This window comes from Maylandia zebra, linkage group LG3 (genome assembly GCF_041146795.1).
Source record: "Maylandia zebra isolate NMK-2024a linkage group LG3, Mzebra_GT3a, whole genome shotgun sequence".
Classification (NCBI taxonomy): Eukaryota; Metazoa; Chordata; class Actinopteri; order Cichliformes; family Cichlidae; genus Maylandia; species Maylandia zebra.
In genome coordinates this window covers 43,814,424-43,838,025 of record NC_135169.1, presented here as the reverse complement: position 1 = coordinate 43,838,025, position 23,602 = coordinate 43,814,424, and the positions used below count along the sequence as shown (strand labels likewise).

Here is a 23,602-nt window from a genome sequence, read left to right as displayed (position 1 = left end):
AATAATGTCTTTTGACTTCATGCGTATGGTTGCAAAAACCACAAGAGAAGTTTGCTGTAGTTGTGTGTAGCTTCTCCAGCGGGTGGAAAATGTTCCAAAGATATTTAGATAATTAAATATAGACAATTTATGTTGGTGGTGGGGGGAATTTTTTGTATTTGTTTTTTTTGTATTTGTTTGTTTTTGCACTTAAAAGTGTGGAAATTGTTTGAGAACAGCCTGCTGAACCCAGTTGTGTCCTTATCAGCTCCCCCCACTGCATTGCATCAAATATTTGTTGAATACTTCATTAGAAGTGTAAATGATTATTGTTTTTAAATTAAAACAGTTTTATTTTAGTATACACACGGCAAAGTAAAACAAACGAGCTGAACTCCTATGACAGTAGGCTTTACTGAAAATCTTGCTGTCATATCAGTTCACAATGTGCTTTATGTTGATCGTGAATTTGAAACCGACGAGTCTCCGGAATGGGGAAATGTTTATTCTAGGATCCTCTAAAAGTGATATCCACCAGCCCCCCAAAAAAGAAACTCTAGAATATCTGTAGTCAGGAAATTTCACTTCTCAATTTATGAGCTTTCTCTGTAAAACATGGAAGATCAACATTACCCATGAAGAATCATTATTCATGGAAGTGTGAAAAACACGGGGAATATTTATACATGCTTTCTTACTTGGGGGAAAAAATGAGTTTTACTGTTAAACTGAGTTTTTTCGCCCGTAGCGCACGTTTATTTTGAAATAATAAGTAACAACCGGTATTGTATTAAATGCGTTATACTTGTCGCAACTCACTCCCTTCATCTGAAGGAGTGAGCAGCGTGGTACGCGCACGGAGCCACTCATCTCCTTCTCTCCTCCCACCTCCTCAACCTTGTGTAACATGTGTGATAGAAAGCTTTAGTGGCTCATTAAAAATATGATGAACTCATATGGTGATTGATTAGTTTGGGATGAGTATTTTTGGCAATTACACAAATTTGGGTTTTGGTTCAAAATTAAATCCCATAAAAAGTTCATAAATACATTTACAAGCGACTGTTACTGTTCATTTCAAACCACCCAGCTTTCTGAGAGCTCAAGATTAGCACTTAAAATACTTAAATTACATAAACATCACAGGAATTGTGAGTGATGCAGGCTATGCTGGCAGGAGAAGCTGGCCCCCAAAATTAATGCTTTGCAGATGCCTCCTGCTGGCTTGCAGCGCCCCAGTTTTCAGCCAAATGGCGCTAAATCGCTCAATCGTGATGTTTAAACTATGACTCAGACGCAAAATGGGTTTTTTTGCTGGCTCGTGTTCCTTCACATGTCAAAAAAACCCCTGTACTCCTGCATTGCATCTTATTATTTAAACTTCAGCAGACTGCCTCACATGCTGGCGGAGTGCATATTTTCTTTATGCACTCATTACAGAGGCATGATGCCACTATCAGGCCAATGCAGCTTCTCTCTAATAGTACCGTCCTGTAAGTTATTGCAGGATGCAAACACTCGCGTGTAACTGTTAAAGGGAGATAAGAGCTGTTGCTAAATGTTATTTTTAACGTCTCTGTAGGGAATCTAATTGTAGCGTACATCACGTGTTTGTTCGTGTTCTACCTGATATTGTTTTCGCATCTGTCTCCTTGAAGGCCCCTGGTTTGTTTCATGATTGTAGCCCTAGGCTGCTGCTGAATTTCTCAAATAGAAAGACATTGCTGCCATCTACTGGTCATTAGTCATAATTACAGGTTGGAGGGCGTTCACCCTCTGCTCTCGCGATATCTGCGCAGTTGCCCGGACCAAAACAGGAATTGAGATATGGAGCGAGTGTTCGGCGGAGTTGAGGGGTGAGAATCAATTAAAATAAGCAGTAAAACTCTTCTAAGTTTATTGTGATGAAGTGTCACGTAAGGCTTGTGTGTATTACAGGCATTTATTCAAGTTTTTAGGTCAATTAGAAAGTGAAGAGTTTTCTTAACGGCTGTGCGCGAGTATGTGTGTCTCGTGATCACTTCTCTTTTGTGGGCTGTTTCTGTCAGTTAAAATGTCATCATTTATTTTTTTTAAAGTATGCTATAAATACGTATTTGTCTAAATGAGGTTTGTGGGGCCTTTTTTGTGGATCTATTTAAATTGTGTGTGTGTTTCTATCAGGGAAGATGCATACAATGGTCTTGTATAGTGATGTCTAGTTGCTTTGGTGGTTAGCAGCTCCGTTCATGTATTTGTCAATTCCTTATTAGGGGAGGAACGCACTCCAAAGCAGTGTTGTTGTCAGGGGATGGGAAGGTGTTGGCAGAGACGGCGGGACCATCCACCAACCACTGGGTGAGCGGAAGTGCTGATGGAGGCAGGTGGAGAAATTTGGAAAGGGGAAAGAGGGGGCAGATGGTGGCCGGATGAGGGGTTTGCACATTAAATAGACTGTCTTTATACTTGTCTTCTGAGTGAATACATTGTTACATTGTGTTATACTGTAGCAAGTTCCATTTATTTTGCAACACTTTTTGTCTCTCACAGCTGGTCGGCGTGGACAAGTGTATCTCAACCATCGACGACATGGTCCAAAGAGCCAAGGTCGAGGCGGGGCTGGATCCAGGCACGCCGTTATACTCCCTGGTCAGTCTGGCTGTGTGCCGGTGCAGGTTGCTGATTGAAATAATGTGAGCCCTAACATCTGATTTGTGTGCATCTGCGTACGCAGGGCATGTCTCTGAGCGGAGGCGAGCAGAAGGATGCCATCGACAGACTCATCGCTCTCATGAAGGAGCGGTTCCCCAGCCTCAGCGAACGTTACTTCATCACCACAGACGCCATCGGTGCCATGGCCACGGCCAGCAATCGAGGTAAGCTGCCATTTTCTGTTCTCGCTTCATACAGCAGCCACTCCTCAGCAGGAAGACAGAGCTGCCCCAACCATAAATGTGTTCATGTAACAAACACAATGACACTGTCCTACGGTATGATTGTTAAATATTTGACATAACTTGTGTTTAAGAGCTGCTCTTAGCCTAAAATGTTACAGCAGGTCGCAGTTTAATACTTTACTGTTTTAGGTGTGGCTCTATGTATCATCTTTACTGTCTGACCCTGAGCTTTATGGCTTGATGGTATCAGCATATCAGCGTTATCATCAAGATCTTTGTCTTCAGGGGGCATAGTCCTGATATCAGGGACCGGATCAAACTGCAAACTAGTCAATCCTGATGGCTCGCAGATCGGCTGTGGGGGCTGGGGTCACATGATGGGCGATGAGGGATCAGGTAACTATGTCGGAATATGTGAATTATTCATATCTTTATAGATCAGACTGAGCTATCTGTCCATCTTCCCAGCCTTCTGGATAGCTCACCTGGCTGTGAAGACGGTGTTCGACGGCAAAGACAAACTGGTCGCTCCTCCTCACGACACCACGCATGTTAGAAAAGCCATGGAGGAGTACTTCCAGGTCAGAGTCCCAAAAGTTCGGAGAGATGTGTCGACATACACAGCGATACCGTCTAATGGGTAAAACTCTGTTTATCGTAGGTGTCAGATCTGATGGGCATGCTGCCACATCTCTACAGAAACTTCCAGAAGTCTCATTTTGCAGGGTTCTGCAAGAAGGTGGCTGAAGGTAGGAGGGTGTAACTCCCTGGTCTGCTTTGAAATGTGAAAGATTAAGCGGTAAGGTAGAAGTCAGACTTTGTGTGTGTGTGTGTGTGTTAAAGGTGCCGAGGCAGGGGACGCTCTCTGTCGGCATGTGTTTGCTGAAGCTGGACGAGTCCTGGCAAAACATGTAGAAGCAGTCTTACCTGCAGCGCAGGAGGTAACATACCCACACAGTCACGTGCTGTCACCTGTTTGTGATCACGTTTCTCTGAGTCGCGTCTTCTTTTATTTTCCTGACAGCCACTATTGAGCGGCGACCTCGGCCTGCCAATCCTGTGTGTGGGCTCGGTGTGGAAGAGCTGGGAGCTCCTGAAGCCAGGTCAGTGTCTCCATGGACCCTCATCATGAAACCCTTCAACATATCCACTTCCTCTGCCTGAGTAGCTTCTATCCTGAAGAAGTCTGAGATTCTCCGTCTCTCCCCAGGTTTCACTGAAGTCTTGGATAAACTGGCATCATCTGACAAGCACAAGGGTCATTTCTGCAGCTACAGCCTTCTGATTTTGCAGCGGTCCTCGGCGCTCGGTGGCGCCGGCCTCGGAGCGCAGCATTCAGGTGCTACCATAGCCATGGATTATGCCGCCAATGCCAAAGTCTTCTATCAACACACCTTCAGCAGCAGCGCATGAGAATGAGTTGCAGGAAGACTTGCCGGCCAGTTTTTTAATTTTTAACGTGATTGTTTTGCACTTGATTTTGACACTAAAGAGTCAGATCTCAGTATGCTCATGTTAATTTTATCGTACTGTGCAAAGACTTTTTAATGCTCGTTTGCATTTGTGATTTATAATAAAAATGAGGTTGAATTTATAGAAGATCTTTGCATTGTTGTGGATCATTTTAGACTGATTGATGTGGGCTTTCCTTCATCGTGTTTACCTAAATTTCATCTAGTTTAGTGTCACATTTAGAACACTGAGGTGGGTCACACTTAGAGGCAAACAGCCACACTCACATTCTCACCTATAGCCAATCTAGCATCAACCAACAGCCCAACGGTGTCTTTGGAAGAGAATCTGACTACCCAAGAGAACCCATGCGGACACTGGGAGACCATGCAAGCTCCGCAGAGAGGCCTCTGCACTCTGCACTTCGATGCCAGTGTGTAATTTGAAACTGTTACTATAAACCCAAAACTGAAACTACCACAATGAAAGTGGAACAGGCCAACAAATAACAAACATTTTTTGTGACAGTGCAGATGCAAAACAGCAACCTAGAAGATTTTTTAATATAAAGGTGGAGCATTCCACTTTTTAGGGAGCCGTAGATTTGATCACCTTAACCAGCTCCAACTGCATTTCAACTCCTGAGGACAAATATGTAGCAATAGCAGAAGAAAAGTAAAAAAAAAAAAAAAAGTACCTAAAACATGACAATAAGTATTAAAAAAAAATCATTTCTTACAGTCACATACATTCACATTTGAGCCCCTGAAGCAGGGAGCTGTTTGTACCAATTGGCTGTAATTCCACAGTAGAATTCAGTGGAATAAACAAATTCAATTAAAAACATTTGGCTTTCACTCAGAGACACGCTGGATAGTCTCTAGTCTTCAGTTTGGCTTTAATACAGCGATGAAGCACTAAGATTACTCGAGGAGGAACCAAAAAAACCATCAAGCATGCTTACATTGGAGCACCGGAAGGTAAATATGTAGCTTGATGGGGAGTTGGAGTGCAGCAGCAACATGTTGTTGTTCAACTGAAATTCACAGGTTTAAAAAGTCCAACAGAAAAGGAGAATTAAACTAAAACTTTTATTTCAATTTGAAATAAGATCCGATCTTAATTGTCTAACCTAACAGTGGGAAACAACAGACAAACAAATTGTTATTTTTCTTTTAAATAATGTGGCAAGACCCCACCAAGGCTTTGTCCTTGTTTTTTAATTCATAACATTGAGAAACGCGTATTGAAATCCTCACTTGCAGTCCTGTTATTTGGCCACCAGGGGGCAGCACAAACAAGCTGTGAAAACAAAACAAGCTGGCATAAGGTCTATGAGATATATAAGCACAACTACAATTATTATCTTTATCTTTTGGCGAATTTGGAGTGTTGCATCCAGAGTTATGATTTAAAACAAACGATAAAAATCAGCATCTACCTACATTAGTGCATCAGTGGTTATCAGTGCAATACTATAAAAATACTACATCAAGTTCAGGACATCATGGTGATGTAAGTAAATATGAAGCGTGCATACTGTGGCTGAACAAGCTCTTGTTTCTGTCAGGATGTCAGGTTTGTTCACATTATACACTCAGACTGACTATCACAACAAGCTAAACTCCTATTTAAACCCCCCAAAATGCCCGTTTGTGTTTTGTTTTGTTTTTTTTCCCCTGACCAGACTCATGGTTTCAACAGTGCAGGGAGATTTCTCACCACTTACAAGAAGGACTATGGACCCGTCAGGGAGCGCTACCCACATCTGAACTCCAGAGATGAGGTGAGCGAGCTCCTTTATTACAGGTTGGATGAATTTGTGCACGTATGAAGACACGACAGGTCCATTTTATTTTGTTTGTTGTTTTGAAAGAATAACCTTGAAGCCACCTGGGCCGGCTGTTGGTTTTAAAACTCCTTCCATTAGCAGTAGCACCACCACAGGCCCTCACATGCTGTGCTTTGTCCCTCAGCCTCCTCCTTCTTCTGCCTTCATGTCTTCATTTGGCATCCTCACACCTTCCGTTTCCGTGGCAAATCAGGGCGTTGGCTCCGCCCTGGCGGTACACTGGATGCAGGAGTTGCCAGGGGGACAGAGCTCTTCCTTGGTCAAGAGGATGAAAGTCAGCAGTGCGGTGTTTGTGATGGATGTGGTGGAAAAGGTAAGGACTGTTTGTGTGTTTCTCTCTGAAGCAGGCATGCATACTCAACATGTAGCCGGCAGGTGTAGAGACACTCAGCTTTCTTCTGTTGGCAGCAAACATGTTGCAGCAGCAGGAGGCAAACGATACCAAGACTGAGATTGTCTACAAGGGAGGTTAGATTGCTTCTTTTTTGTTGTTGTTTGATTTGATTCGTGTGGTGTTTGTGTGCTTGAGCTCCAGGTAACAAACCCGTCAAACCAAAGCCTTTGTTGTTCTGGTTTCTAAAATAGCACTCGTGTTCGTGTTTCGTAGAGTTTTCAAACTGCAGCCGAATCCGTGGCTGAATGTAGTGAAACCCACTTTTCGCTGTTTGTGCACATTCAGGTGTGGTTGTGCTGTCTTCCACCGATGGTCCGTCCAGCTGTAATGATTTTCTAAGAAATCTACTGAGAGAAAGTGGACTGCAGCACCTGCTCAGCCCTCCTCAAGGCTGCTCTGCTGTTGACACAAACAAAGGTAGAACAGATTTTTATGACCATAAATCAGGGATGTGAAACTCACCTTGATCTTATGTGTGCCAGGCCAGTCAAACTGCGCTTTGTGTCAGTGTACAGAAGCTTAACTACACATTTAATCTCTGAGGTTTCGATATAAGTAAAGAAGTGCAATTTCAACTTCATGCCCCCGTTTTTTGAAGTGATAAAGAATTTCTTGTGTAGCAAATGAGAGAAATTTGTAACCACGACTTTTTAGGCTCAAATTGTAACTATTAAATGTGCAAAATTACAGAAATCTATTACTGTATCTGTAGCAAAAGCTCGAAAATGCATGAAAATACAGTTAAAAGTCCAAAACTTATGTTCTCCTCTACATTTTCCAAAGCCATCCAGTGGGCCGAACTGGAGTATTTGCCGGCCCGATTCAGGCTCCCGTGCCTTATATTTAAGTCATTTAATATGGGCCATGGGCTAGATGCTTTTAGGAAAGCTTGTGAGTATAACCCACTTAGTTTGTGGGCTTAAGTGTACAAGCAAAATTCAATTAAAAAAAAAAAATTAGCCTACTAGGTTATTTTCCATCACCACTACTAATGATCATTCTTTATGCTACGATGGACTTGATGTAACCTCTCAGTTCATCTACTGTGTGAAACAGGAAGGTTTATCTCCCTTCACCCTCGCTTTTAGCCAGCTTTCTTCTAATTGGCTGCCCCTCCCAAACAGGTCATTTGGCTGAGACGACCAAATCAGGGCTATATGACACCATGCACACCCAAGGGTAAAAAAAACCTGTTTAAAATAGTATTTTAAACCAGTCTAAAACCAGAGATTTACATATATGCTATTATAGTTAGACTGGTAAACGATATATATGCAGACAATAAGACAAAATCGAAGTACATTGTTGTTACTGTTGTTGAGTCATGGTGTGAAATATAGTCTCTAAATTGCAGAGGAAGCTGTATTTGAATGAATGTGCTTTGAAACTTCCCATTTAGATGACCAGCACTGGGATAAGAGTGCCTTCTTGTGGGGTTTGAGCGCCTCCTCCCTCCAGAACTCTTTAGGTCAGGGCAGCCGGTGAGGCACAGACACAAATTCCACCTTTTCATCGTGTCCTCTCACGCTCTCTGTGCTATTTTCAGACACTTTCTCCCCTTTCTTCTTACTCCCAGCTGTGCAAGGGGACCTGAGTGCTTTGAGCTGAAAACCATCTGTCAGAGCAGCGCCCTGCCTCAGGCCCACGTACAGCCAGCAACTTACTGCACAGAGACTAGGAGGAAGCTGCCGCAAACAAGAGTACCAGTTCAACTATGGCCCTAAGATACAGAGTGGCCAAAGGAAGCTCTGTGTGAGTAGCCTGACACTTGCAGGCTTTTGCCCTGTGCTTATTCTGTTTATGTTCTCATGTCTGTCCCTTTATCTTGTGTATTTCCACCTAGACTCAGCAGGATGCCTTCTCTGATCGCTCACCTTGTCACTGGTCTACAGTCTGAATCTTGACTCAATACAGATCATTCAGAAAAAAATGTATTTTTTGTATTTTGATTTAGACTTAAAGTGCAGCATGTTAGTATGAAATGTTGTAGAGCTGCTTTGTCCAAACACCTCCGCAGAAAAGGGAGATAGCGGTCATGGCTTTTGTGCGTGAGTCTCGGTTATCTCGCCGAGGTCACAAAAGCTGAGTCACAACGTAGCAGTAAACCATCTGCTGGCAGGAAGACGGTGAGCTGTGAACTTGCTGGCATCCTCGTGCTGGGCAGAGGCTTACGTGTCCACACAGCTGTGGTGGATGATTTACTTAGTTTTTGGGGTTTTTTTTAAGTTAAATAAATGTTAACAAATGCCACAAAAATTCGAACCATCATTCCCCATGCTAACTTCAGTGTCTCTGCTGAGATGAATAAGATTTAATGATTCTGATTGGAGCTCCTGGGGTTCCTAAGGCAACCATTCCCAACTGAAAGAAACCTGAAAACCTGTGGCCCACCTGTAGAGCTGGAAGGCTGCTCAGCATCACAGTAATATCATTTCATGAGTAAATTATCGTAGCAATATTGTGGGGTGTCTAGTGATTCCCATCTCTGCTGTGTGAGCGTGTAAAAATGGACAGTTGTGAAGAAAATAGCTCCTTTCACTGGTCGCACTTTATTAAAGCAGAGGGGCTTCAAGTGGTCTGGAGAGGAGGATTTGTTAGGTTAGGTTAGGTGAAGTGCAAAACTAGCTGCACAGTCCAATTAAGCTCTTTTTCATTCTTATGATCCATCCTCATAGTGCTGCACACAGTAGTGTCCCTGTGCAATGACCTTGGTTCCACCTGGGTGCTGTATGTAGAGGGTGTGGTGACTTCAGGGGTCATATATCTCTGCTCCTTCATATCAGCACACAAATCGAGGGATTTGCAGTCTTTGCCGTTCACATTCCTGGATTTCAGGCTCCTCTAGTCTGTTAACATTTCGATCGTCTTCCTTTTGTTCCTGTTTCGCTTTGGAAATGAGCACCGACACAGTCATGAGCTCATTTTCAGGATAGTCACCAAAAACCAATCCTTCATCTCTTTTTCTGCAGACGTAATCCTGATGTCACTCCTCCAGTCTGCTTTCAGATCCACACTGTGAACTTCAGTTGAATTAACCCTTTATTCAAAGATGAAATGTAGCACCATCCTATGCATCTATATATTTTTTATTTACTTGGATATCACTGTTCTGTGCTGCTCTTTAGTTGCAAACCTACCTAACGCCTGCAGGGCTCAGAGTGATTTGAGATGGTTTTGCCCACCAAAGGTCAGCATCAAGCATTCTCCACGTCCTCATGTTTATAAGTGAAAGGTTATCTCCGGGTGATCTCAGACAGTCTGCTTTAAGGGCAGCAGATCAGGTTCTCCAGTGAGGCCAAATGGCATGCACAGCTTTACGCAACAATCAGATGACCGTTTATCAAGCTGATGCTAAACAGACTGATGGTGCGCCGCCTCCTCGAATGCGAAAACAAAACAAATATATTCTTAGACAAGGTACTTTGTGCAAAAAATAAAAGACAAGCTTAAACGACTGAGAGTAAGTGACAGTGAAACATATTCTGGAGTTGAGCGTCGCGCTGTTTAAGCAGTCGCAGCTTTAGTAGATGCGCTTATGTAACCAAAAACTGGCCATTTGTTAGCAAACAGTCAGTCTAGATAGATGATCATTTTTAAGCAATTAAAAGCTAATAGTGGCTGACCAAGCAACCGCTGCACATTTGGGAGCTGCTCATTTTCAGCGGTATCCATCTACAGCTGGACTTATAAACAGAAATATAATGAAAACCACACGCTGAAAAAGATCCCGTGATATGATCCAAAGCTCCAGAGGGAATGAATACGAATACTCATAAATATCTTGGACGATAGCTCACACGGAGCAGTCCCGAGGAAGTTCACAGTAAGAGCAAAGCGGACATTTGAAGCGATAACTATCTGTGAATTCCCACTGAAATGTTATTCTAACTTTAATAATCTTGATTTTATTCAGTATTCCCTGTAGCTCCGACTTCTCGAGTGTTTAGTTCATCGGCACATTCCCATTAACTTGGCCACGTACGTTGACCTCACTTATCGATCCGTGTTATGATCCAACTTCCACGCTCTCAGACTTGAAAGAAAGTTTGGCTCAGGCGATTAGAGGATCATCAGGGGGTCCTTTTGTCCCTCTGTGGGGGGTCACTCCCACTAGGTTTATATCTGGGACTCTCCACCATTTGACCTTAGAACTGAAGAAGCTTCTCGGATGAGAGGTGAAACGTCTTCAAGCAACTCAAAGAAGTCCAGACGCTTTTCTTTGCAAGCTCCTTTGACTACGATGACCTGGATGACTGAGAACCTTCACAGACAAAGAAAGTGAATATCGTCCTGAACCTTTGAAATAAGAACCTTTACAATGAACTCAGCTGTGAAACATTTTCGATATGATTTTCTTGGACTGTTCAGAATTATCACAGGAAAAGTCACGTGTGTGTACAGATTAAGAGAAAAGGGGGAAAGAAAAAGAAAAGCAAACAAAACATTTGTCTTTAGCTGCTTTATTCAACTTTTTTCATCATTTTTGTTTATCTTGAAATTCATACACTTTTATTTATTTTCTTTTTTTTTTTTTTTAACGGCTTCTATCACACAACTCAAAAAAAAAAGAAAAGAAAATGAAAATCACCAAAAATGATTTCATGTTGTACAATCCACCTGGCGGACATTCCTAACGGCGTCACCAGGGTGTCATTTGACATCTGTGGTCCAACACTGAGGAAGTTCCCCTTTAAACCCACGCTTCACCGTCTCTCACAGAAACCTCGGAAAGCAGCATGAGTGGACAGAAGCACTACCTGTCAGATACTTTGAAACACAATGTAAATAATCTCTGCTTACCACAAAAATACACGAGATCTTACTTTTCCTGGGACAATACTACGTCCACGTTCAAGCCAAAATGGCTGAGATTCAGAGAAAGAAAAGAAAAAAAGAAACAATTCAGGATTACTGGTGATAGGAATCTGGATTTCCTGAAGAGTATTGTCACATGTAACTTTTTCCTACTGGCTCACGATTTAATGGATATTATACTCGCATCAGGGAGAGACACTTTGAACTCTAGACCGCAAAGATTTAAAGTAGAACTTCCTCAAAACAAAAAGTCAGATTCCTAGGGTAGGACAAGACCGGCAAGGATTAAATACTGACCGCCACATCCTCCATACTGCCATCCCCATGGCGATACAATCACCTCTCCCTACTTGCTTCCTCCTACCAACAGGACTAAATGGACACCACAGGCTACTATACCCAGTAGAGAGCCTCATCCTCAAAAACAAAAAATGTGAAGGAAAAATAAGGGGAAGGATGAGATGCTATTTGAAAAACCCGATTTGGATATGGACACTTTATCTGATCCTAAACAAACCAAGCTGACAGAAAGAGGCAGTGGCTGCGTTCCAGACCAAGTACCCCCCGCCCCCGTAAGAAGGATGAACACCTTACAAAAACTGAGCCGTGAACTAAAGCTGTGCACACACACAAAAAGATGACTGAGTTTTTAAAAGATTTAAAAAAAAAAAAAAAAAGTTTGATGTTTGACAATTTTATTCAACTCCTTTATTTAACTCATGATTGGGATACTTGATGAAAAATAAGCATGGATGTCAACACAAATTGGGAAAACAAGTTCTTCTCCATGATGCCACCCATCCATGAGCGTTCGGATCGATTCAACCGGCAGGGAGAGAGGGCTGAGGGGTTTGCACGTGGTATGGAACAGAGCCGCTGCAGATACAAATAACCATCCATCGTTTAGATAAACATGAGCCGTGATGTCACAGGACATCGTAGGAGCAAACGCTAACGGGTTACTGTGATGGCTTTACAGAGCAACGGCAGAAGCCCGCTGCAGTCCCCTGAAATGTTCATCCTTCTGACCTCAGCAACATAGTAACCTTCAACCTGCTGGAAATGTGTTTTTTGTTTGTTTTGTTCACCCAATTAGACACAAATTAACACTGAAACAAAAAAAAGACTAAACTTTTGGAATTTAGACTTTGTCTTGGCATCACTCCCAAGTAGCTGCCTATTTTTCAAGGGACTTGCTGAGATCTGCATGCTCTGTAAACATCAACAGCGTGGTGTGAAATGCAATGATGAGCTAGCGCCCACAGAAGGGCAGAGCTGGTACTACACCCCCTCTCCCACCCATCCCCAATGTCCCTCAGTTTACAAGAAACAAACAGGAAATAAAAAGATTGAAGAAAAAAAAAAAAAAAGAAAACCCCCCACCCCCCAATCGGGCCTGGCAGCACGCCACTGACTTCAAGTGTGTGCGTGTGCATGCTTGCGTGTGAGGATCAGCGTGTGTGCGGCCGTGGCCGCCAGAGTCTCTGAGAATATGAGAGGACTGGTGCATGTGTCTGAGTGTGTTTGTGTATGCATGTGTGTGCGTGCGTGCTGAGGCTCCATGGGGGTGAGGGGGACTCCTAGTATTTCTTCCCCGGGACAAACTCCTTTGCTTCAGGATTCAAGATGCTCTTCCTCTGCAGAGAGAAGGAAACAGAATAAAATTACTCATTTTATCAAGAACCGACAAAGTGAGCGCAGCGCAATCAGACGCATCTGACTCACCGCCACTTCCTCCAGGTTGTTGTGGTGATCGCTGACCGACAGGCCGTTGAGCTGCTGCTGCAGCTGCCCCACCCCCTGGTTGTTGAGGTCGCGCGAAGGGATGAACCAATCCTGGTCCTCCTCCTCCAACATCTCCTGGAAGCAGCGCTCCAAGAATTCCTGCTCCAACAGCTCCTCCTCTACCTGCAAGACAATGACACAGGAAAGGAAATGATAAATAATAAGATAAGCAGTAAAGTGGAACAATAAGTGAAGGCGTGGAAACGTTCAGACGTTACAAATTCACGCTTAAGTCACAAGCTGACAAAAATGCTCAACTCTCGGTAAGAAACCTTGTATCTGATGCAGCATAGGCATCAGAGTTCATTAGTGGCAGGGGAGAGGGGTACGAGTCTGCCAAGAATTAACCATTAAATTAATCTTTAATAACTCTTTTTATTAGCATATCATCCAAAAACATTGTTTTTCAAGTACTGTTGACAAATAAATGAGCAATAAATCCACCTGTTCTCAGGTGAGCCTCTCATCCTGAGGGTGAATAAAGCATTATGTTATCTCAACAGCAACTTCACCAGCAGCTCAGGGCAGAATCAAACTTTCAAATTAAGAGTGGAGGGATTGCAGGATGGTGAGGTTTAAAAACAAAAACAAAAACAAAAAAAAAAAAAAAAAAAAAAAAAAAAAAAACACAACAACAACAACAACAACAACAACAAAACAGGATGGACTGAAAAGAAGAAAGAAAAAAAAAAAGAGTGAGTTGGACCTTCAGGAGTTAAAGTATCCATTTTTGTCACATGTACCTGTCTGTTATACTCCTCCTCATTCTCCATCCACATGTATTCAGCAAACGGGTTGGCGTCATTGTTTTCTCCCGCATGGCCATTGGCAACCGGCTCTTTCCCTTCCTTTTCTGGAGCTCCGCCTCCTGGTGTCTTAGCCACCTCCGGACCGCTCATCTCAGCTGGCTCTGTGTGAAACAAGAAGGCACAGGTGTGACTGTCAGCGAACAGTCTGGATCATCCTGCTACAGTATGCACGCAATCAGACAACCGAAGAGCAAAGCTGCGCAACTCCCGTTCGCTAGCCCACAGCTGGGTCTCATTCTTGTTAGTTTACATTATCATATTTAAAATCAAGGCTCCATTATTTAAGCCTGGGATTCCAAATCGAATTGACCATCAGCATCTCAATCAGCATTGTCGGAGCAGTTTTCCAGCTGTAACTAGAGACGCTCTGCTTATAAAGGAGGAAAAGACAAAAAAAGCCATTGAACAGTAATTCTGCATCTCTCAGGTTATGAGTAGGAAACAGACTGAAAGGCAACACCTGCCTGGACTAATCCTACTCGGTGATGTCTAAAACATTCTTCTGCAACACCCAAATGAGCCTGAAGACTTAATAGAGTCTTTGACATTTTATGACGTTGATCAATAGTTATTTTCCAGGTGGGTGAATTACAGCGCTGCAGTGAATGGCCACAGAAACACACACACACACACACACACACAACGGGTCCAGAGAGACATCAGTAAGACATACAGCACTATCACAAGCCAAACAAACACCCAGTTTTAAATCAGGTTTGTGTAGACCAATGAAAGAGAAAATACAGCCAAATGTTAAAGTCAATCCTATTTCCCCACTAAATACAGCTGTTCACCAAAACGTCCAGCCACATAGGGTTTACATCTAAAGTTTGAAACTCAACGTTACTTTAAAAAAAAAAAAAAAAAAAAAAGTTAAATAAACACTGAGACATGAAGCAGAGTACTCAGCTGTGTGCCAACATGTAATCCTTACTCAGAGATGCTGATGCATGTCTTTTTAACTTCGCAGTAATGACATGAGACTAAACTATCATTTAACCCCCAGCCTTACACCCAGTCAACACCAAAGTAGCAACAGTGACAACAGTTCACAACAATTGTGGAAAACTAAAACAGACTTGCATTTGTGGGCTAAAAAGAAAGATAAACGCACTGTTACAGTGATGGATGATTAGATAAGCCCCTTCCCCCACCACCTGGATGGAATCAGTACACAACTTTGCTCTTAACACTTCTTTTTTTCTTAAATTTTATCATTAACAAACAGCAAAGATGGAAAATAATGAATACAAAAATAAACAGTGCAAGTATTGTCCCATCAAATCCACAGAAGAGAGGACTTTATAAACCGCTATCTCAGCGTATCTAAGGAAGTCCCATATAAACAAGGCAAAGCCAAACCCAAGTGACGTGATCGGTGAAGAAGCGCAAACGTGTGTGTGGTTATTTTTCTGCAGTCAGCAAAGGCCTACGCATGATTCAATCAAGCCAAACGCAGCGAGTCATCACATGTAACAGGGCCGCATCTTGCAATGTAAAAATACAGCCGTGCTGCTGCTTTAAGAGTCATTAGAAAGACAACAGCTAACATCTGTGTTCAGTACACACCTTTGGCAATAAGTAAAGATACTTTTTTTTTTTTTTATTATTATCGATCATCACATCCCAATGGGTTAGAATAATTTACCAATACTCTGCAATAAAACTATTCCCTGAACACGTACTAGCATCCAGCTACATCTTTAGCAGATGATTACTTCCACCTGCACTGTGGAAGTGAAAGTAAAAACTGTGACATCACATCAGGTTTTCCCCCTCCATCCAAATACCTACTTCTCCTTCAAAAAGGGGCAGCCCCTGGATAACCACGCAATTTCCATCTAAAGCTCGAGACTGGACACGGCATCCACACCTGGCCTGAATTTTATCAGAATAAAACAATTCTCATTACAACAACTGAGTACAATGCTAAATTTGTGTCCACACCAATTGGCAACACCCGGGGCTTAAAAATGAAGCCAATGAAGATGTGCCGAAAACAGCAGTTCCTCTAGTGGCCACTTAAGGATGGCTTTAACCCTTGTGTGGTGTTCGTATTTTTGTTACTCAGCCAGTGTTCATGGGTCTGGTGGACCCGCTAGAGTTTTGGCTTTCCAAATTAACACTAAACAATTTTATGTTAAATTACTCAACAGATGTTTACTTCATCCCAATTACAAGACATATGAACAGCAAACATGGTTAATTTTTTCCCTTTACCTTTGTTAGATCACATTTATGAATTAATGTGCTTCTCGTTTTTCTTTTATATAAAATGTTATAAATAAATCAGTTATAATCAAGTGGAGTGAGTGGAAAGACACAACACATTTACACGTGAAAAAATAATTAATTGTTTAATTTTTCTTTTGAAAAAAACTGAACACGGGTCTCACAGACCCGAACACCATACAAGGGTTAAAAGCACAATATGGCTTTAAAAGCACAATGTCTCAATATTTACAGTCAGGCACCAAAACAACTCTATTAATACTCTGTCCTTTCATAAAGACTGTACCATTTAAATAAATAAAATAAATAGGGGTTAATGGGTGTGACCACTTTGACAGTTTTCCCAAAACACTATCTTTCAGGCCTCAGCGCTGCTAAATCTAGTCACTGAATTGGGAGTTTTTCTCTAGTCCATAATGGACTCTCTCTAGTATTTTATTTCCATGTTACTTGGCTACTACAGAGATCTGTATCTGTGCATGGCACTTGTGCAGTCAAAGCACAGAGCTCGTCAATCCTGCTTAAACAGTGAAAATGTATGTAGTCTGTGGTTCAGACGTGCAGCTTCACCTTTATGCTGTAAAACAGGCATCTAAAACAACAGGGGTGTCTGAGTGTAGCCTCTTTCACACGGGATACTTAAAACAGATGATTAAATTCATTAATTAAGCCTAATATTCTGCAGTCATAAGCACTGTTTAAGCTTGAAGCCAGTGGCGAGATCACAAGTATCCAATAATCTATTAAGAAAAGACAGTGAGTTGATGAGATTTGTGCGATTGCTTCTACGCACACAGGATTGCCACTATGATGAGACATGCCCAATCATGACATAATCCTCAGAGTGCCAGCCAGATGCAACAGACTTGTCATGACTCAACTGCAGCCTTGCAGCGGGGGGAGGGGGGATAGAAAAATGATGATCTCAACCGAGCTCTGCTCACAGCTCCGGAGGTCATCCTGATGAAGACTCACTCACTCATTGCAATGTGTTGTGACTTCAAAGAAACTTCACCCATTTCAAAATTCAGCCCATAATATTTCTGCAACACCCGCGCCTGCAGTCCCCGTCTCCCTCAGCACAACAAAACAAACATGTTTAAGCAGAGTGTGACCCGCAGCAGCCGGCCGTTCGACGAACGCAGCGACAGAACGGACACGCTGTTCCTCAGAAGAGCACACACAAACAAGCATAATCTAAGTAGGTCAGTAGACTAAGAAGAAGAGGTGTGTCTGTTTCTGCCCAACCGTGGGCGACGATAAAGACGTCTAACGATGCAGAGCAGGGACTTGAACAAGGTGAAGAAAAAACAAAACAAAACAAAAAAAAACACAAAGGGAAAAATTTACAAGACAGAGGTTGCAGAACATTTGAAGCCTGTGCGCTAACATTCACTTTTACTGCAGTCGATAAAGTGTTGTGTAATGAATCGGACTTACCATCAGCCAAAGCTTTAAAATAACAGTTGAGACGCTGAAGGGGTGTGAGTATGCAAGCAGACAGCTAAAAGCAGGTAAAAGCCATGAGGTTAGAGCTCAGGTGATATTTTTTCCCACACAATCAAACGAAAGTTATGTTTCCAGCTTCTCAGATTAAACGCCAAATGGTTATAAAAGTATACTGAATGCATGATCTAAACCTCCAAAAAGTTCAATTTGTAAGAACACCTCTAAGATTAATTTCCAAAAGTTGCCAAGTCACTGACATCATCCCACCCCCACTGAAGTATAACTAACAAGAGTGCAAAGACCTCGCCAGCATGTGATGCACATAGCACTTAACATGTTCACATTGCATAACCATGTGGTGGTTACCATGTAATATTTAGTTAGGCAAGCCTAGATCAGTGCTTCCCCTGTGCCTACGAGGGTGAGGGGTAAGCTGTAGAAATGTAAAATGCTGTTCTGCAATCCGGCCACACGGGAGGGGTCAAAAACAAAAATGTACAGAAAGTTTGAGGGGACAGAGTTCAACTTCTGAATCCAAGCAGCTTTATCTTGGAACAGCAATCATCATCAGCTGCAATAGAAGTTTATGGACTGGATGATAAACTCAATGTCATATTTCTAAGTTGTTGTTGTTTGTTTTGTTAGGGAGGGGGGTTGACTCTTCTATGAGCTAAAAACAACAAAACAAAAACCATTTTGCTGGCTTGTTTGTTGTGATAGTGAGAACTTAAGTCTGAAAACTGTATGTACTTTGTGTTGAGTGGGTGGAAATATGCAAAATTAATGACCATTTGACATTTTCAAAGCAAATTTTGTTCTGTGTCAGAGGGGGAAAATGTCATCAAAAAAAGGAGAAAAAAAAAAAAAGGAGAAGATTATTACTGAATTTGATTTTTTTTTTTTTTGTCCTGATCTGTAAAACTGGGATATTTTAAGGAAAGAAGGGCTTTGGGAAATTCTATTAACGCAATAGCTACTGGTTCCACATATTTAAAATACTTTTAGTAGTTTTCCCCCCTTGAGGCAAGGAACGAACTGGAAAAACAAACTGCAAAAGTATAAGTTTAGTTACTAATTCTTACATTTTTCAAAGTGGTTTAAAATCAAGCTGAAACAGCCGTTCAAATTCACCTTCAGATCCCTGGAACTGCAACTAAATAACCACTGAAACCTTTCAAATGTCCAAATGTCGGCTTAATAGTCCTCTTGACTCCGTTTGTAATGGATACTTTGTGTACCTGCAAGTGTAAAAATAAACTCTGAATGTCAAGCAGAGACATCCAACCTGCGGGGAGACAAATGCGGGGGGAGCTCCTACAGCCATGTCCAGTTCCAACTGTGCACAATGAAGACTTTGATATGCAAAAACAACCCGCTTCATAGCGGTCCGTGTAGCCTGACAGTCCGTGTGTGTAACAGGAGCTGTGCCGCGGTGGCTTACAGCCTGCTAACGGCTCTAAACCAGGTGTCCGGGCATACCTGGGAAGTTGGTTTAAAGGATTTGGTAGTTTCAGTCGAGGTAATGCGAAGTGGCTAGTTCCCAGCGGCTGCAAACAGACAGAAACGCACAGCTGCGCTGTCAGTGAACGGGCCTAAGGTGAAAGCTACCCCACCAACAACAAAGGGTAGAGGCTGGGTGGAAGAAAAGCTCTTTTTTTCCTTTTAAAGTCATTAAGTGGGTTTCTTAAAACGGCTTAAATGCGAACCACGTATTAAACGAAAATATACAATAAGCTACTAGAACAGGTAAAGCACGCATCTGGGGCAAACCCCGTCTCTATTTGAATGCTAGAGGCCAAACAAAGTGTGCTCCGCTATGAGCTAGCACGCAGCTACAGCATGGCAGCATCACTGAAGCAGGTCAACAAAACAAGGCTGAGCTCCGGGAACAACAGCAGCGGCAAACACGCACACACGACGAAGCTCTAACGTGTAACCGTTCGCGGGTCGCCGTTACCTGGCATTGTGCTCCTGCTGTGTGTCTCAACGCGTAGGGTAACACAAAGTTACTGTCAGTAAACTGCGAGCTCGTCGTGTCTTCTGTGGGGATTTCTCCGCGCTGCGATGCAACGTAGCTCCAGTCAGCTAAATCCTGTTAGCCACCTCGCTAACGTTAGAAAGCTGGGTCGGTTATGTGGTCTGATGAGGCGTTCATCTACTGCCAGGAATGTGGGAATTTGTACCTCACACCAGACAAACTATTAGATAAAAGCAGAGGCGGGGTAAATAATGTAAATCCCATCACCACCAACGCTATTGGAGTCGACTACTGTTAATCTTACAATCTTCTTTACCACTTGATGAGATCACAGATAGGATCAGTAGGAATGTAACAATGAGTACATTTGCTCATTTACTTTAATCAGCTTTAATGTACTTGTACTTTAAGTATTTCAATGCACTCTATATTGTGAGTGCAATTATTGCACTTCATACCCCATATACTATTTAATTTAGAAGCTTTAGTTGCTTATTATTTTGAAAATGATTTGCATTATTACAGCTCAAGCTACTGAGTAATAGAAATCTAATTAAAATAATCAACAGCTTTTAACATTAAAGAGATATACACATAAACAAATCAATAACTATAACCCAATAATTTCATGTATATGATTCTAAATGGTGCCGTTTGACATGAGTTAATTTGCTTAGGTGCAGCCTGTGTACTATTAAGCTTCTTAAATAGGAATATAAATCTTACTTAAGTTAAAGGTCTATAAATACTTTTTTTTCCACTTTGAAAAACAACTAATCATCACAAGATTATGTTTAAATTCTTATGCAGCTCCACTTTTCACTTTTCAACATAATAAATCTGCAAATGCAATAAATCTGTTGCACATGAGCTTGAAAATTGTGATTTTGTAGTTGTATAAGTTATGTTAAAAAAAGAGAGAAAAGGAATTGCATTGGTTCCCTCCAATCCATAACACATGAATACAGCTGACTGCTTTCAACAAAACCTATAATGATGCTAGTAAATATATCTTTTAATACCATGGTAATGACTTCAGCTAAACTTTAGAGGTCTGAGTGCTGACGTCAGTGAGCAAACTGCGACATTCAGCACACATTGATCTCCATTTAAAACCAGTAACAAATGTAAGCAGGGATGCGGAGAGAAAAACAAAGCACCACCATAAAAACTGGTGTTTGTTTATCGTCCAAAAAACTATTTGCAGAAATGCAATAAAACAGATTGCTCCGCCTATCCAAGCAGCTACAACATCTGGTTAAATTCCACCACAGTGTTTCCATTCCTTTTCCCCCCAGAGGTTAATGGTGTGTGTGATTAGAGGATGAATGCCAAGACTGAACAGAATCCAGCTCGGATTCAGTCTGAAATACACAGTAAATCATGGAGCCTCTCTGCTCTGCTGTCAATCCTGAGAATGAAACAAGCAAATGTGAAGGGCGACTTGTTTTCAGCACATCGTACTGAGTGAACTGCCAGTGTCACGACAAGCTCTGGCATCTTTTCTTCTTTGGCCTGCTGTTCGTTATGCTAATTGAGTGACAGCAGCTGACAACAGTTAAAAAATGGTTCCAAAAATAAAATAAAAAATGCATGTGGCTTTTTTAAATAAAAGTAAAATGGTAAATGGCCTGTATTTGTATAGCGCTTTACTAATCCCTAAGGACCCCAAAGCGCTTTACATATCCAGTCATCCACACACTGGTGATGGCAAGCTACATTGTAGCCACAGCCACCCTGGGGTGCACTGACAGAGGAGAGGCTGCTGGACACTGGCGCCACCGGGCCCTCTGACCACCACCAGTAGGCAACGGGTGAAGTGTCTTGCCCAAGGACACAACGACCGAGACTGTCCAAGCCAGGACTCGAACCGGCAACCTTCCGATTACAAGGCAAACTCCCAACTCTTGAGCCACGATCGCCCTGATGTATAAACCACTTAGCCTGCCAATGAACAGGACATTAACAGGCATGCTGTAAAAGCAATTTAAATCCTTTATTATCAACAAATTCAATTCACGTTTTTGTTTAATAAAATTTTGTCAGGAAGCAGTGAAAAAAGGTACAAGTGTCACCACTGGGAAGATCTTTGCAGCAGCCAGAGGATATATGTAAAAATGAAGTCAGCTTCCCCGAAATTATACATTTAAGGAGTAACAATTTAAATGAGAGGTGAACAGGTGAGAAAAGCGGTAAACTAAATGGAATGATATTTTGTAATGATTGTGAAGGCACATGTTTGAAATGTTGGAAATAAAAATGAACTGAACTGAACTGAAAAGTGCCCAAGGAGTAGAGACACGAGGACAACAGGAATTCAGAGTGAATAAATGGCTGAAACAAAAGTTTGGCTCAAACTGCTAACAGTGTGGACAGCAGTAAAATATCTAATCAAATAAAAACAGATTAAATTTAGTAAAGGGAATGTGGGAGATGTTATATTTGTAAGCACCCACTTAAAATAAATTAGCCTGATGTAAGTGTGAAGAGTAGGAGATATAGGGAGCAGTTGAAAGTAGTCTATAAATGGGATAAGTAACTGACAGTGTGTGAGATTACAAGTAACTGATACACAGCTTTAAGTAATGAGTACTGTATATGCAAATGCAGTTTACACTCGTTAAAAAAAATCTAAACATTAACAGTCTGATTGGGGGAGACAGTTTTAACAATATCTGCTGTAATTTAATCAAGTTAAACAGCATAAAGAAGAAGCTACTGATTGTTTTAACCCCGGATGCCCTTCCAGATACAACCCAAAAAGGGATTCGCGTTTTCTCCTGGGAAAGACAGTACACTTGTTAGGGAAATGTATAAACCCTACATGGAATTAGTTCCATTAAACATGAAAGGTGGTGTTGCTGCAGAGGTACGTGAGTCTTTGTGACATGATAGAGGAGCTACATAAAAAAAAAGCACCACAACACTGAGATTCTACCTGCTAGTTCTATTTTGCTAGTCAGCATTGAGAGCTACAGTATAGATGGCAATCAAAAATCGGGCAGCACTTGAATGCAGCATGTGCACAAACATCTCGAGCTCCGTCACACAGCACCTCTGTCTGTACTCCTGACTAACCCCAGAGACAAATGCCTGCGTGGCTCCGGAGAGAAACGCGCTTCTGGCGCTTCACTCTGGGAAGACACGCTTTAACTGATTTTATGCGGCTCAAAATACTCTAATAATGGACAACATGAGGCCTTTTGTGTCAATTAGCGTGATTTAAAAAGAGAATTATTTGAAAACTGCATATGTTCATAAACTTGGCTGCCCTACATTGTAGTTAGGCCACTGTTACTACTGTGGAAGTTTGTTTTTACCACCTTCACAACAGCCCCCTCACTCCTTTTTAGACTAAGCTCATGAAGGCAGGAAGTGCCAGCCTAGTGAGAATTTAGCGTAAAAAAAATTAACCACGTAAGGTTAATATTGTTTCATGTTTAGCTTTCTTTTTATATTTCTTGATATGAAGCAAACAGGTAGCTTCCCCTTTATCGCACCAACACTCACCACTCAACTTCAAGCGCAAATCGGTGCGGGGGGGCCGCAAGCCAGCTGTCTTGAGGGGTAAAATGCTCTTTTCCGGTCCTGGGTGTGAGAAGAAAACCACACAGTGAAGAAAATCTTCCTATAAACTCCAACTCGGTAAACCAGCGGTTGTCCCCTTGCTCGGTTTGGTTGCGTTATTAACCAAAAAAAGAAAAAAAAATTCCCGTTAAATCCACAAATTTTCTGCTAACACGTTGAGAGAAAAAAACAAACAGTAGTCGCGCTCGTCCAGCTGCCCGCTTCAACCATTGGTTGAGGTTTACGTCAACCAAGGCCTCCTGACGACGCTATTGGCTAAAAGTGTAGAAACGCCCGCCCCTACCTCGCCATTCACGCGACTAAAGAAAATACATTACAGCTTTTTTTTTCTTTCCACCATTGTTTTTGTAATTAACATTTCCTAATATTGAATGAAGCTCGCTGTATTTATAA

The 23,602-nt window shown here is 42.0% G+C and overlaps 3 protein-coding genes across 7 annotated transcripts; 2 read left to right on the top strand and 1 right to left on the bottom strand.

The window, feature by feature from the left end:
- The first annotated feature begins 1,692 nt into the window (after positions 1–1,692).
- On the top strand, positions 1,693–4,454 carry nagk (N-acetylglucosamine kinase). 2 transcript variants are annotated; one of them, XM_004554309.4, is made up of 10 exons: positions 1,693–1,835; positions 2,232–2,316; positions 2,509–2,607; positions 2,693–2,834; positions 3,141–3,251; positions 3,324–3,436; positions 3,517–3,604; positions 3,699–3,796; positions 3,880–3,958; positions 4,066–4,454. In XM_004554309.4, exons 1-10 carry the CDS (start codon positions 1,807–1,809, stop codon positions 4,266–4,268), a joined length of 1,047 nt encoding a protein of 348 aa, XP_004554366.1. In that variant the 5' UTR covers positions 1,693–1,806; the 3' UTR covers positions 4,269–4,454. The 2 variants fall into 2 exon arrangements, with proteins under 2 accessions (XP_004554366.1, XP_004554367.1); XM_004554310.3 differs by lacking the exon at positions 1,693–1,835 and having other exon boundaries at positions 2,232–2,338.
- Positions 4,455–5,146: 692 nt separating this feature from the next.
- LOC101476152 (uncharacterized) lies at positions 5,147–8,999 on the top strand. Of its 3 annotated transcripts, none has more exons than XM_076882728.1 (8): positions 5,147–5,287; positions 5,995–6,093; positions 6,284–6,472; positions 6,568–6,627; positions 6,839–6,970; positions 7,953–8,021; positions 8,130–8,305; positions 8,397–8,999. In XM_076882728.1, the coding sequence occupies exons 1-5, from the start codon at positions 5,264–5,266 to the stop codon at positions 6,890–6,892; spliced, it is 426 nt and encodes a 141-aa protein (XP_076738843.1). In that variant the 5' UTR covers positions 5,147–5,263; the 3' UTR covers positions 6,893–6,970; positions 7,953–8,021; positions 8,130–8,305; positions 8,397–8,999. The 3 variants fall into 3 exon arrangements, with proteins under 3 accessions (XP_076738843.1, XP_076738842.1, XP_076738844.1); XM_076882727.1 differs by having other exon boundaries at positions 7,953–8,034; positions 8,397–8,998; XM_076882729.1 differs by lacking the exon at positions 6,568–6,627 and having other exon boundaries at positions 7,953–8,034.
- A 1,998-nt stretch (positions 9,000–10,997) lies between these two features.
- paip2b (poly(A) binding protein interacting protein 2B) lies at positions 10,998–23,364 on the bottom strand. 2 transcript variants are annotated; one of them, XM_004554315.6, is made up of 4 exons: positions 23,132–23,364; positions 13,897–14,063; positions 13,094–13,276; positions 10,998–13,005 (listed from the first exon to the last, which is right to left on the bottom strand). In XM_004554315.6, exons 2-4 carry the CDS (start codon positions 14,050–14,052, stop codon positions 12,949–12,951), a joined length of 396 nt encoding a protein of 131 aa, XP_004554372.1. In that variant the 5' UTR covers positions 14,053–14,063; positions 23,132–23,364; the 3' UTR covers positions 10,998–12,948. The 2 variants fall into 2 exon arrangements, with proteins under 2 accessions (XP_004554372.1, XP_004554371.1); XM_004554314.6 differs by lacking the exon at positions 23,132–23,364 and adding an exon at positions 19,601–19,798.
- Between the last annotated feature and the right edge of the window lie 238 nt (positions 23,365–23,602).